This window comes from Leptodactylus fuscus, chromosome 4 (assembly GCF_031893055.1).
Source record: "Leptodactylus fuscus isolate aLepFus1 chromosome 4, aLepFus1.hap2, whole genome shotgun sequence".
Taxonomy (NCBI): Eukaryota; Metazoa; Chordata; class Amphibia; order Anura; family Leptodactylidae; genus Leptodactylus; species Leptodactylus fuscus.
This window is the reverse complement of record NC_134268.1, coordinates 168687124-168699793: the sequence shown is the minus strand read 5'-3', so window position 1 is coordinate 168699793 and position 12670 is coordinate 168687124. Positions and strand designations below refer to the sequence as shown.

Genomic DNA, 12670 nt, shown 5'->3' with positions numbered 1-12670 from the left:
TAAATTGGACAATTTCAGGCCATGGGCCCCAGGCTATAACCAATTTCTCCCTTTTTATAATCTGAAAGATTTCTGACTGGTGGCAGGGACTCAATGGAGAGCATTTGTGGATGGCACTTATAGAGATTCAGTAGCAACACTTTTGGTGAGGCACCATACCTAACACTCAATGGCGGGCACTGATACTACATGTACTTGGTGATAAAGTGGTTAAATTAATACCACACTGGGGCAACACAGTGGCTTAGTGGTTAGCACTGCATTCATCCGTGCTGGAGTCCTGGGGTCGAATCCCGCCAGGAACAACATCTGCAAGGAGTTTGTATGTTCTCCCCGTGGATTTCCTCCCCTTCTACAAAGACATACTGATAGGGAGAAAAAAAAAATGGACATTGTGATCTCTATATGGGAATCACAATCTACAAAAAAAAATAAAATTAATACCACACTAAAGCCATAAATCAACTCAGAGAGTTGTCACTGCTGTTTGCTAGCTGTTTACACATTAACAATGGACATTCCATATTTATTTTCCATCATTGGAATAAAATAATGCAATTCAACTTGTGGACTGGCCCATCTCTTGAAGGAGTCCAACAATGCCCAATGGCCCAGACTCGCCATACTAAGATCCATTTGGTTTCCATAATGGTGTTGGACATTTTACCAGCATGAAATAGTGCAACATGCTGCATTTTTTTTCTGGTATTTTTGAAAAAATATGCAACGACATCCTGAGATGTGCGCAATGTCTGATGCTGATAACATTCATAGATAAATGGATATTGCATAGATATTAATCTATCTTTCTGACTTTTAATAGGCAAGAATTAAAGCCTATTACCGAGCCTCCTCGTAGGCTCACGCTTGCCATATACCATGACTGATGGGTTCAGTAACTGCTTTATGATGAACACTATGGTCAGGTCAGGAAGTACTTGGAGAATATTGCCCTGTCAGTAGGTATGTAAATTACTATGTTAAATCTTTTTAGTGGATTGCTTGGAAAGCAGCGAAGTTCCTATAAATTTACAGGTTTGAAGAAGCATCTGGCAACTCTCTATAAGCTGAAAATTATTTATTAAATATGTCGCGTGGCACTGCCAACTCTAGTAATACATTTAATAAATAATTTTCAGCCTGCAAAGGGTTGCCAGATGCTTCAACCAACATGCCAATTTATAATTCCATGACCACTTCAATAAAAAGGTCTACGAATATAGAGAGTTCAACCAAAAATGTTGTTTCGCAGTTTGCAGAGTGACTTGTGCATACATTACAAAGCTCTATGGGCATTAACTTCTAAAGACCATATTGCATTAAAAATGGCTAGTTATTATAAATGATCAATTACTGGAATATGATAAGTATATTATGAATCATGTCCAATTACTAACTAAAGTGTAATCAAGAGATCGCAATAATTACCCAGAGTTTTAGCTATCTGCTGGTGATACAGCTTGTAATAAAACCTGAGCTATTAATTCATATTTCAGCATTAATTCTAATTCTTATGAGTTATTTTTACATAGAATGCAGTTTTTCCCACATGCATCAACCTTTTTGGAACTATTTCATAGAAAAATTAAAAATTAGACCCCAGTGCCACAATCACCTCCCTGCTGTCTGGTTATGCATATTAACACTTTCCCCTCCCCCTACTGTGTCAGAAAGTGCTCTTACTCGCTGAGCCTGAGGCAGCCCATACCTTTCTTTCCCCTGTCAGGACTCCAGACTATAAAGTATCTTCAGCCCTCTCTTTATCTCTGCTATGTTCTTCTCAGGCAATGCATCTACTATGCGAAATATTATAATCAGGGGCATAAAAAATTGGAAGCCCATCTTATTGGCACTCTTAATAAAGCAGCCTTTGTAGATAGCTTAGTTGTGTCCATAGCCTAGTTTACTGGTTAGGATTTGTAAGAAGGTGACAGGCAGGGTGCTGGAATCTCGCTATATCTCCTCCAGGTTTTTAACTTATGTGTGGTCCAGTGTGGGTCTTGAGTAGGCCTCAGCTCCAGGTGTGAGTCCTTGGCTCATTATTGTGCCAGAAAAAGACTGCAGATTCTACACTCCAATGCAGGTCCATGGAGTGAAAGGAGGTGTGTGGTTCTGTCCTATAAGCCTGAGTCCAGTGAGACAAAATTGTGCGTGTTTTGCTCGTGTAGTAAGCCACACGTATAGTTAGGTTAACATTACTATTTAGTTATTTGCTCAGACGAGCAGGTTTTTATTTTGTTTTTGCCTGAAGTTAAAGCAGTATTTTGTTTTGCTCTTTTTGTAGCTAAAGACAAGGTTTATATATCTTCCTGTTTTTTTCTAAATAAACGGTTTGCTCCACATTTTGTGTCCATCTTGACTGTTTGGGTTCGCACCACTGCTTCTACCAAGCTACCATCCCCACAGATTATAATGAGTTTGTATTCACAATAATATTTGTTTTTATACTGATAAAGTATGCAAATTGTTCCCAACACAAGAATAAACACTACATTCACTAATATTGTCATATGCAAAGAAAATATGGGGCTTTTCCCACAACACAGAGAAACAGAGCCTAATTCTGGTTTCAGTTGGGCTTAGTATTTTGGTTATCAAACTCTTATTTTTCTATTTAAAATCCTTTTTCTAGAGTGTGAACATGAAAGTCTCAGAATGCATAAAATAAGGAAATGAAGCAGAATACACCAATACACCTTATCACTACCTTGATACTCCCACATTTCTTGGGAGTATAAAGGTATTGGTGAATCTCAGATGGAAAATTCCTTCCATCAGCTTTCAGTTTTTTAGTCAGATAGGAAAAAGCAAATCAGTTGAAATCCTGAGATGCAAAAACGCTTTAACACTGAGGCCCCATGGTGCGGAAACGCAGCTTCTTTTCTTGTAGATTTTGTTGCAGTTTTTTGAGTCAAACCCAGAGGTGGATTGAGCAGAAGGGAGAAGTATAAGAGCTTCCTATATATTCTCCATTCCCTCTGTAGCCATTTTTGGTTTTGGCTCAAAAAAATGTAACAAAATCTGCAACAAAAGAACCTGCGTTTCCGCACTGTGGGGCCTCAGCCTAAATCTTACTAATAGAAGACAGTTTGGTGCAGGGGTTCCTCTCCTATAATATCCATGCTCTAATGGATGTTATGGTAAAGAGTTCCTTTTCTGAGACAACAATTAAATTTTTTTTCACTTTTAAATTATACTTTTAAGTAAACTTTTCTAACAGCCTATGAAAAAGCATGAATACCCAAATGCCCATCACACTCTTAACCTTTTTATGATAATATATTCTTTTGATTTTAGATTAAAATATATGATAAACCCAAATAACCAGCAAATATCAGAACAGAATTTCAAAAGAATATGTTTTAAAAAGAAAAAGATAAAAATATATCTATGTATTCATGCAATTGTTCTTTTAATAGCTGGACAATAGCCTTGGTGCTTAGCAATTATACAAAGAGACCTAATTCAAGGACAATTACTTAGAAGAAAAGGAGTACAATTTATTAGATATTCTAGAAAAGCTCTTATTTAAACTGTTCATTTTCAAGTAGTTCAACTGAAAATGATAATAGGAAAGAGCAGTTCTGTACTTTCAAGATTTATTTTTCTACTATATATCACACACACATAACCCTGCCCCATATGACCAAAAGCCCCGCCCCTGCCACACCACCCCCTGCCAGGCCATGGAAAAATGGTCTTGCTTGAAGCCGGTCCCTGGTGCAAAAAAGGTTGGGGACCACTGATATAAAGGGTTTTTGAGACTGATGACCTGACTTCTAACATCTGGAAGAGCCATACAGGGTGGTCTGTCCCATAACAGTACAGTGGATGGAGTCAGAAACAGCTCAGCTCTTATTAACTTGAAAAAGTGTTAATAGTGCCAGTATTACATAAGACTAATACAGGAACCGACTAACATCATCATAAGGATTCATAATGCTATAAGCTATGGTCTTGTTCTGTATTTTTACTTTTTTTTTTTTATACAGTAAAATAGAGGTGAGCGAGTAGTATTTGATCGAATACCTCGCTGCCATAGAATATTCAATGCGCTTAACCCCTTGGTGTTCGGCCGCTTACACGCATTCCTATGGCAGTGAGGTATTCGATCAAATACTACTCGCTCATCTCTACAGTAAAACTGTTAAGGTTTTAGCACTGAATTACACTACATATGAAAAAAAGAAATGTGTAACTACTGTAAATCTCCAAAGTACACAAATAAGAAAGCTGGATCTGTGGATTAAGAGAATAGTAAAGACTGTGGATGGAAAAATACAGTTAATATCACAGTATCCTGTCCTTACTTACAGGAAGAATGCACAGAATATGTCAAAGGAAAATGTAAGAACTACATTTTCTTAAGAAATCAACTACTACTTGCTAAATGAAACCTTGTAAAATCAGGCTCCAGTAATATGCCTTGTCAGGAAGCTGTGCACGACACAGGTCACTGTGAGGCATGGAAAGACATGGAAAAATGGATCAGAATAACAGATAACACCACGATGTGAGAACACAGCCTAGCACTAGTCTTTATATAGCATTCTAACTAAAGTGACCAATAAATCAAATTTTATTTAAGGGAGGTGTATACAGGTCAGAAGAAGATACACCTTATCAACTGGGACCCCCACTGATCACAAGAACTGGTGTACTGAGGTTTGAAATAAGGTTGAGGTCAGAAATGTGCACCCTTTGCTATGTTCAATTCAGTGGGGTCGTCTGTGCACAAGGGTTACTGTATATACTCCAGTATAAGTCGACTTTTTCAGCACAGTTGTCATACTGATAAAGCCTCTTCTTCGGCTTATACTTGAGTCACGCAGCACAGGACTGCAAGGACCTGCATAAATTAAGTGAAGGGGCGTGTCCTTCAGTGGTTGCTACAGTAATGATATAGGACACTCCCCCCTTCACTAGCAAGAGAGATAAAAGCCCGGGAGGTGGCAGGTTCCTGCTCCTGTGTCTGCACCCAGGAGAGCTCATACAGTAAAGTGAAAGTAAAACACACAGGTACATACTGGAGTTACAATTCTTAGTAATGTCAGGCATTTAAGGTTAATCATTTAATTTTAGTAACTCCATGTGCCTCACATTAATAGCAGTTAACCCCATCATGTCCCTCACATTAACCCCTGTGTGCCCCATATAAGGGTTACTAATATGTGAGACATACAGAGGTAATAATAAAGTGCCTTAATAATGTTTAATGTAATAATTATTACATCCATGTCTCTCACATATCAGTAACCCACTCAGTTAATGTAATTTTATTTGTATCTATTTTAATTTTTGAAACTTTCCAGTAGCTGCTGCATTCTCTCTCTCTCCCCCCACCCCTCCAGACTTATACTCGAGTCAATAAGTTTTCCCAGTTTTTTGTGAAAAAAATAGGGGCCTCGGTTTAAATTCGGGTCGGCTTATACTCGAGTATATACGGTAATGTGTTTCAGCCAGAACACCCCTGTAACATTCATACACAATTATTTAATTAGCCCAGTGCATGTTTATTTATGTACCATGTAAAACTGATGGACACTTACCAGGAGTAGAGAATCGTTCCAACAATAGACGTTAGTTTGTTGTTTTCTTGCTTCTGTTTGGCAAGGCCAAAATCAGCTACAAAATGACAAATGTAGTTAATATTAATATGTACCTACCAAAAACTTAAGCATCTATTTTTACCGTAAAACAATCAATTTGCATTCCTGTAGCTGTGGAGTTTTGTCTGTTTCATTTGCACGTTTTAGTAAAGTGCCATCTGTGTATTTTTTACACCTACTAATGCACCAGTTGCCATGCATTTTAATAAGCATTTCCCACATTAATAAGAGACAAGAAATCCCAGTCAGAGCTGCAGTTTTCTGTACCAGCTTGTTTAGTTATATATGTTTTGATAGTTTGCTATAATTAGTTGTTTTCAAATTAATCAGCATACAGCAAATATAACTTAGCTAACTCCATTTTACAGAAATAATACACCAAAAGGCAACAAATGCAGATCTTCTAAGAAGAGACCAATAATAAAAAACAAACGAGAGCAAAAACATAATTACATCGGCCTAAATCCCATAACTTGTTCCTGATCTGTCTAGGACATTCCACCCAAAATTCACCTGTTCTTCTACTCTATTTCTATATATCAGGCTAAGACAGTGGTATAGCAGCAATGGAATCAGGATTTAGCAAAAAGATTTTCTTCTTGAGTGTAAGGGGTCTGTTTGTCAACCATACAGACACCAGAAGTTCAGGTTGCATGGACACAAGTTTTCCAAAAGGGAAGATAAATGTCTATTACAGTTACTAATGACGATTAGACATGAGAAAGATAAGCCTCCCTTACGGTCTACATATGGGGGAGATACAGTAAAACACTGTTCTTCCAGCAGGTAGAGATGGTGCTGTCTATAGGTGTCAAAGTGATACTGTGCTGAGGCGTCATGGGATTGATAGAAAAACATAGATAAGGTGCTATTCCTCTATTATACCTCACTGGACGATGCAAGACTGTACAAGGACATACAGGCATATGGTAACTGGGAATACCCAATGTACTCATAAGTTTCTAGATAGAATAACAGAAAAATGGCACAACAAGAAGCATGCACCAGAACTGTTATACTGTGAGTACAGGATGCTATGTCTTCACCAGCTCTCACATATCAGCAAAGCTTCATTCCTCAACTGATTTCCCATTCTACAGCCAAAAAGGAATCTCTTCTCTAGTGCTGACTGACACTGATGCTGAGGAGTGTATGATTCCTCTTTGCTGCAGAATCTGCCCTAGGTTCTCTCCTTCCCTTCTAAACTCCTACAAACCACTTGGCTAATAAATCCTAATTAGCGTAAAAACTAACAGGGCTTATAGCTTTGGAACGGCTGAATGGAATTGGAAAAACAAACCAGTTGAGAGATGTCATTGGGCTTTTGAGATCATGTAACAGGTCCTCTTTCATTTAAAGCAGAAATCTCCAAATTATTATCATTACAAATAGATGTCTTGGGGAGTGAATCTCCCCCCCCCCCCAAAAAAAAAAAAAAAAAACAGGATGTGCTCTCCTCTTTCAGAATAAAAGACTCGAGGTTACAACAAAGGTTGCCAAATATGAAAATTTATTGAAAATCCTCTGTATCATACCTCTAAAGTTAAAGGTATGCACTTGATGCCACCTATGAATGTATTGTAATGGTCTGATATTAACTATACAGATCCGGTGGGGGGGGGGGGGGGGCACTCCAATCCCGTCTACTGTTAAGAGTATTTAAACCAGTTTGAAGGGTGTTTTGTCTGCTAACTGTACATAGGAAATACTGAAGTTGTGCTGAAGATTACTGTTTGATATTCTCAAGTATTTGGTATATTGTAAGTGTTTTGTAGCTATCAGGTCTGAATGAAAACTGCCTAAAATGTTATTTTTCATAGCAGAACCCAGCTGAGCCACTTTCCCCCTTCCCTATTTACCTCTAGTCTAACAGATTGATCAGATTTGCAGGTAATTGTTTATTAAGGATCGTGGTACTCCTGTAAAGTATCTGACACACGGCTACTAAAGTCAATGGGGAACATTGGGGGCATCACTTCTCTATTACTTATTGTCAGTGGCGTAGTTCTCTCTATGATCAATTATCCTGTCACTGCAACTCCTCAACCTCTACTGATGAAGAGACAACCTATGTGAATAGATTCAGCTCGAGCAGCACTGCTGAAAATGGATCTGCTCAAGGGTCATATAGAGACCCGTTTATATACTGTGATACTTCATCATTTTCTATGGATTTATTTTTAAATGAAAAGAAAAATGGGGAAAAAATTTTTGTGACTTTTATTCCCTTATTGACCTTTTGTTGCACAGCTGACAACTTGGTCGTGTGGATGGGGCATTAGTTCAATATACTGGAGGGAATGCCTTACACATACACCCCCAAAGCTGTGCAAGATGGCAAAATAAATCAAAAGGATTATCCACTATCTAATATTGATGGCCTATCCTTAGACCAGCAATATTAAATATGAGATGGTCCAACAACTTGGAACTGCTGCAGATCATCTGTTTTGGGACAGTGTAGGACTTGGTAACGTTTACATGCTGGGAGCCACACTGCTCACTCACTAAACAAAGTGTACTGGTGAGTTTTGAACTACAATACTGCCCCATACACTTCAGTGAGTCAGCGCTGCAGTACCATTCTTGCTATGTATAGTCCTGGCTGTAAGCTTTGGCAACTAAAATTTTTTCCAGAAAATGAAATATTTCTCCCAGAAAATCATTGCAGTTATATATGTTTTGTTTTACACATTTATTCAACATATAAAAACTGAGGAAAAAAAGACAAATTGGACATAATTTCACACAAAACTCCAAAAATGGACTGGACAAAATTGGTGGCACCTTTTCAAAACTGTGGGTAAATAACATTGTATCAAGCATGTGATATTTATTCAAACTCGTGTGTGGCAAGTAACAGGTGTGGGCAATATAAACATTACACCGGAAACCAGATAAAAAGGAGACAAGTTGAGTCAATCTTTACAAGTCCATCTCCACAGATCTTGATGTTCCTTAGTCCACGGTGCGCAACATAAAGAAGTTTACAACACATGGCACTGTAGCTAATCTCCCTGCACGTGGGTGGAAAAGAAAAATTGATGAACGCAGGATAGTCTGGATGGTGGATAAGCAGCCCAAATTAGATGCCAAAGAAATTCAGTTGTCCTACAGACTCAGGGTGTATCAATGTCAGCGCTAACTAACATTTGAATTAAATGAAATGCTTTGGCAGGAAACACAGGAGGACCCCACTACTGGCACAGAGATATAAAAAAGCTAGACTGCAGTTTCCCAAAATGTACTTAAGCCAAAATCCTTCTGGGAAAACATCTTGTAGATGCATGAGACCAAGATACAGCTTTTCGGTAAAGCACATTAGTCTACTGTTTACTGACAATGAAATGAGGCCTACAAAGAAACGGACAAAGTACCAGCAGTCAAATATGGTGGAGGTTCAAATATGTTTTGGAGCTTTTTGCTGCCTCTGGCACTGGGTGCCTTGACTGTGTGCAAGGAATCATGAAATCTGAAGATTGCCAAAGGATTTTGAGTCGAAATGTAGGGCCCAGTGTCAGAAAGCTGAGTTTGCGTCCTAGGGAATGGGTCTTCCAGCAGGACACTGACTCCAAACATACTTTAAAAAAGCACCCAGAAATGGTTGGAAACAAAGTGCTGGAGAGTTCTAAAGTGGCCAGCAATGAGTCCGGATCTAAACCCCATTGAACACCTGTGGAAAGATCCTAAGGCCGGGTTCACACGGAGTATTCTGGCTCGTGATTTGGTACGTAGACACCACGGGATCTTTTGCGGGCCGTATATGCTCCCATTGTTTTCAATGGGAGCCGATACCGTATACGCGGAGCTATTTTGCGGCCGCCGCAAAATCACGGCCGCAAAATAGCGCCGCGTATACGGTATCGTCTCCCATTGACAACAATGGGAGCGTATACAACCCCGAAAAGATCCCGCGGTGTCTACGTACCAAATCACGAGCCAGAATACTCCGTGTGAACCCGGCCTAAGATTGCTGTTGGGAGAAGACACCTTCAAATATGAGAGACCTGGAGCAGTTTGCAAAAGAAGTGTGGCCCAACATTCTAGTTGAGAGGTGTCAGAAGCTTGTAGATGGTTATAGGAAGTGATTGATTTCAGTTATTTTTTCCAAAGGATGTGCAGCCAAATATTAAGTTCAGGATGCTAATAATTTTGCCTGGCCAATTTTTGGAGTTTTGCATGAAATTATATCATTTTTGGATTTTAAATTTTTTTTTTTTTTTTTTTCTTATTTCATATTGTTCCAATACACACAAAGATAATAAACATGTGTATAACAAAACATGTGGAATTGAAATAATTTTCTGTGAGAAATACTTCATTTTCTGGAAACATTTCAGGGGTGCCAGCACTTATGGCCATGGCTGTATATATGCGATATAACAGATTCTGTGCTAGAAGTATTACAAACTACTAGTTCTGGACATTTTTAAAGAGGACCTTTCACGTCCTTGGGCACATGCGGTGTAATACACTTCTAGAAAGCAGACAGCGCACTGAATTCAGCACACTGTCGGCTTTCTAGAGGTGTATTACACTGCATGTGCCCCAGGACGTGAAAGGTCCTCTTTAATACTGTTTCTGGAAGTATACAGTTTGGATGTCTCCAACTTCTTATCCAAAACAGGAGCTTCCAAGTCAAAGAGGACAATCTGCCTCTTTAGAGTGAAGACCCAAGTAGCGTAAATGATGCAGTTTGGCCATGGTGGAAACGCAGTAGCGAAAACCACTGCGTTTTACAGTCCCTGCAAAGTGGATGAGATTCTAGAAAATCCCATTCACACATTGCAGAAAAATTTCCACAGTGGAAATGCTGTGATTTTCAAAAACGGAGCGTTTTTGGAAATCACAGAATATTAATTATACATAAGGAAACACTTGGCTGTTTCCCTATAGTATAACTGCAACAGAAAATTTGCAGAGAAAAAAAATCTGCGGATTTTTCTGTGAAAAGCGCTGCGGGAAAAACCACATGGGTCTGAGCAATGGTTTTTCCTGCAGCACTTTTTTGCTGTGGCCTTCTACGTGGGGCCTTAGCCTTAAGGTTGGGTGCCTTTTTCACCCATTCAGGTTTTGGCCAAATGGATTTGTCAGGTTTGAGGTTTGCTTCTGTTTACTGTAATAGACAAATCCATTCTATTACAACTTACGGACTGGTGAATTGGCAGATCAAGCAAAACTCGGCGTCTTACAATGCAGGACACTCTTACAACCCTAACCAGCTTTTACTGCAAACGGCTCTGTAATATAAATATTGGCTTTCCTTGAAGGAACACCCTCCTGATAGCTCAGCATGTTTCTATACTCCTTATTAAAAGGTAGTTTTATCACATACAAGAATAGCAGAGCTAAAAATAAAACCGGAGCATAAATCTAATCTAGGTAGATATCAAACTAATTAGAAGATTGATAGTTATGTGTATGAATATCTGGAATACTGAAACATACTCAGCTTTCTCTAGAAGCAGACAAAAGAAAAAGATTACGTGGTGTGTATATAGAGCAACAGCGCCATGCAGTGGCAAATAAGAGAATAGTCTCTGGTAGTCTATACAACTTTTATGATGAATTAACCAGGCATATTTACCACAGTCAGACTGTGAGGATCAGTAGAAGAAACCAACACTGGACTATAATAGGAGGATTTGTTCCTGATTTTTTAAAGAAAAGTAGCTGGTTTCTCTTCAATAGAGAGAGTGACAGTACAAACACAGCCATTACATATCCTAGATATAGAAGCAGTATCTACGTATTCTCAAGATCAGTAGAGTCTGATGTCTTCTGTCATAGGTAATTACGTATTTCTTGCAGATATGGCATATAGATACAGAGTGGTTGGTACCCTCAGTTTTTCTGACATAAGATGTTACTAGGTTCAGACACCTAGGATATAGTACAATGTAAAGTCAAAGTAAGATCAGATTTTTCTGAAGCAGTGTCTGGTGTTTTCCTCTCAAAACTAGGAACACCTGGGAACAATCAATAAGGGCCTGGTGAGTAATGTATTTTCTAGCAAGCGGTCGATGGTAGGAGACGGATGTGGGCATTGCAGTTTTCTAAGTATTGTAACTCAATTTTCTGCAGAAATAAATATCTGTCTATTACGCCCAGATGCGGATTTTAGATACAAAGTTTCTTAGTTACCTTATTTTGCATTAAAGGGATTCTATCATTAAAATCACATTTTTTCTCGATCGCACGTAGGAATACTCTTCTCCTACCTTTAGATGTCTTCTCCGCGCCGCCGTTTGGTAGGAATCCCGTTTTTTGTCTGTATACAAATGAGTTCTCTCGCAGCACTGGGGGTGTCCCCATTGCTGTGAGAGAAATCTCCAGCATCGCCTCCATCTTCTTCAAGAATGGCCTCTCTGCACATCTTCTTCTGGAGCTGGGTTCAAACTTCTACGCATGCGCAGCCGGCTCTGCCATCGGGGCTCGGGCAGAACCGACTGCGCATGCCCACAGACCACAAGAAAATGGCCACTTACACCAGCTTACTGTGTAAGTGGCCACAAGAAAATGGCTGCTGGCTCAGTGGTTAGCACTACAGCCTTGCAGCGATGGAGTCCTTGGTTCAAATCCTGCCAAGGGCAAAAAACTATCTGCAAGGAGTTTGTATATTCTCCCCGCGTTCGCGTGGATTTCCATCCCATTCTCCAAAGACATACTGATAGGGAAAAATGTACATTGTGAGCCCTATATGAGGCTCACAATCTACATTTAAAAAAAGAAAATGGCTGCTTACTGTGTAAGCGGTCATTTTTCTTGTGGCAGTCTGCTCTGCCCAAGGCCTAGAAGATTGAAACCCGGGACAGAAGAAGACGCATGAAGAGAGCGTTCCAGAAGAAGATAGAGGAGTCACTGTAGAGTTTTCTCGCAGCATTGGGGACGCCTCTAATGCTGTTTGAGTTTAGTGGACTGCCCCCAGTGCTGCGAGAGAACTCATTTGCATACCTACAAGAACAGTTCCTACGGAACGATGGCGCGGAGAAGACAACGAAAGGTAGGAGAAGAATAGCCTTTCTTAAGGCTATTCCGAAGTGTTACTCAGAAAAAAAGGT

The 12670-nt window shown here is 39.4% G+C and overlaps 1 protein-coding gene across 1 annotated transcript in view; it reads right to left on the bottom strand.

Annotated features, from left to right (window-relative positions):
- Nucleotides 1-12670, bottom strand: part of NEK10 (NIMA related kinase 10) — a 136145-nt gene that overhangs the window by 67256 nt on the left and 56219 nt on the right. Inside the window, exon 22 of the mRNA XM_075271366.1 lies at nucleotides 5550-5625. Within this exon, the coding sequence (XP_075127467.1) occupies nucleotides 5550-5625 (76 nt within the window). The remainder of the gene's footprint in view (nucleotides 1-5549; nucleotides 5626-12670) is intronic.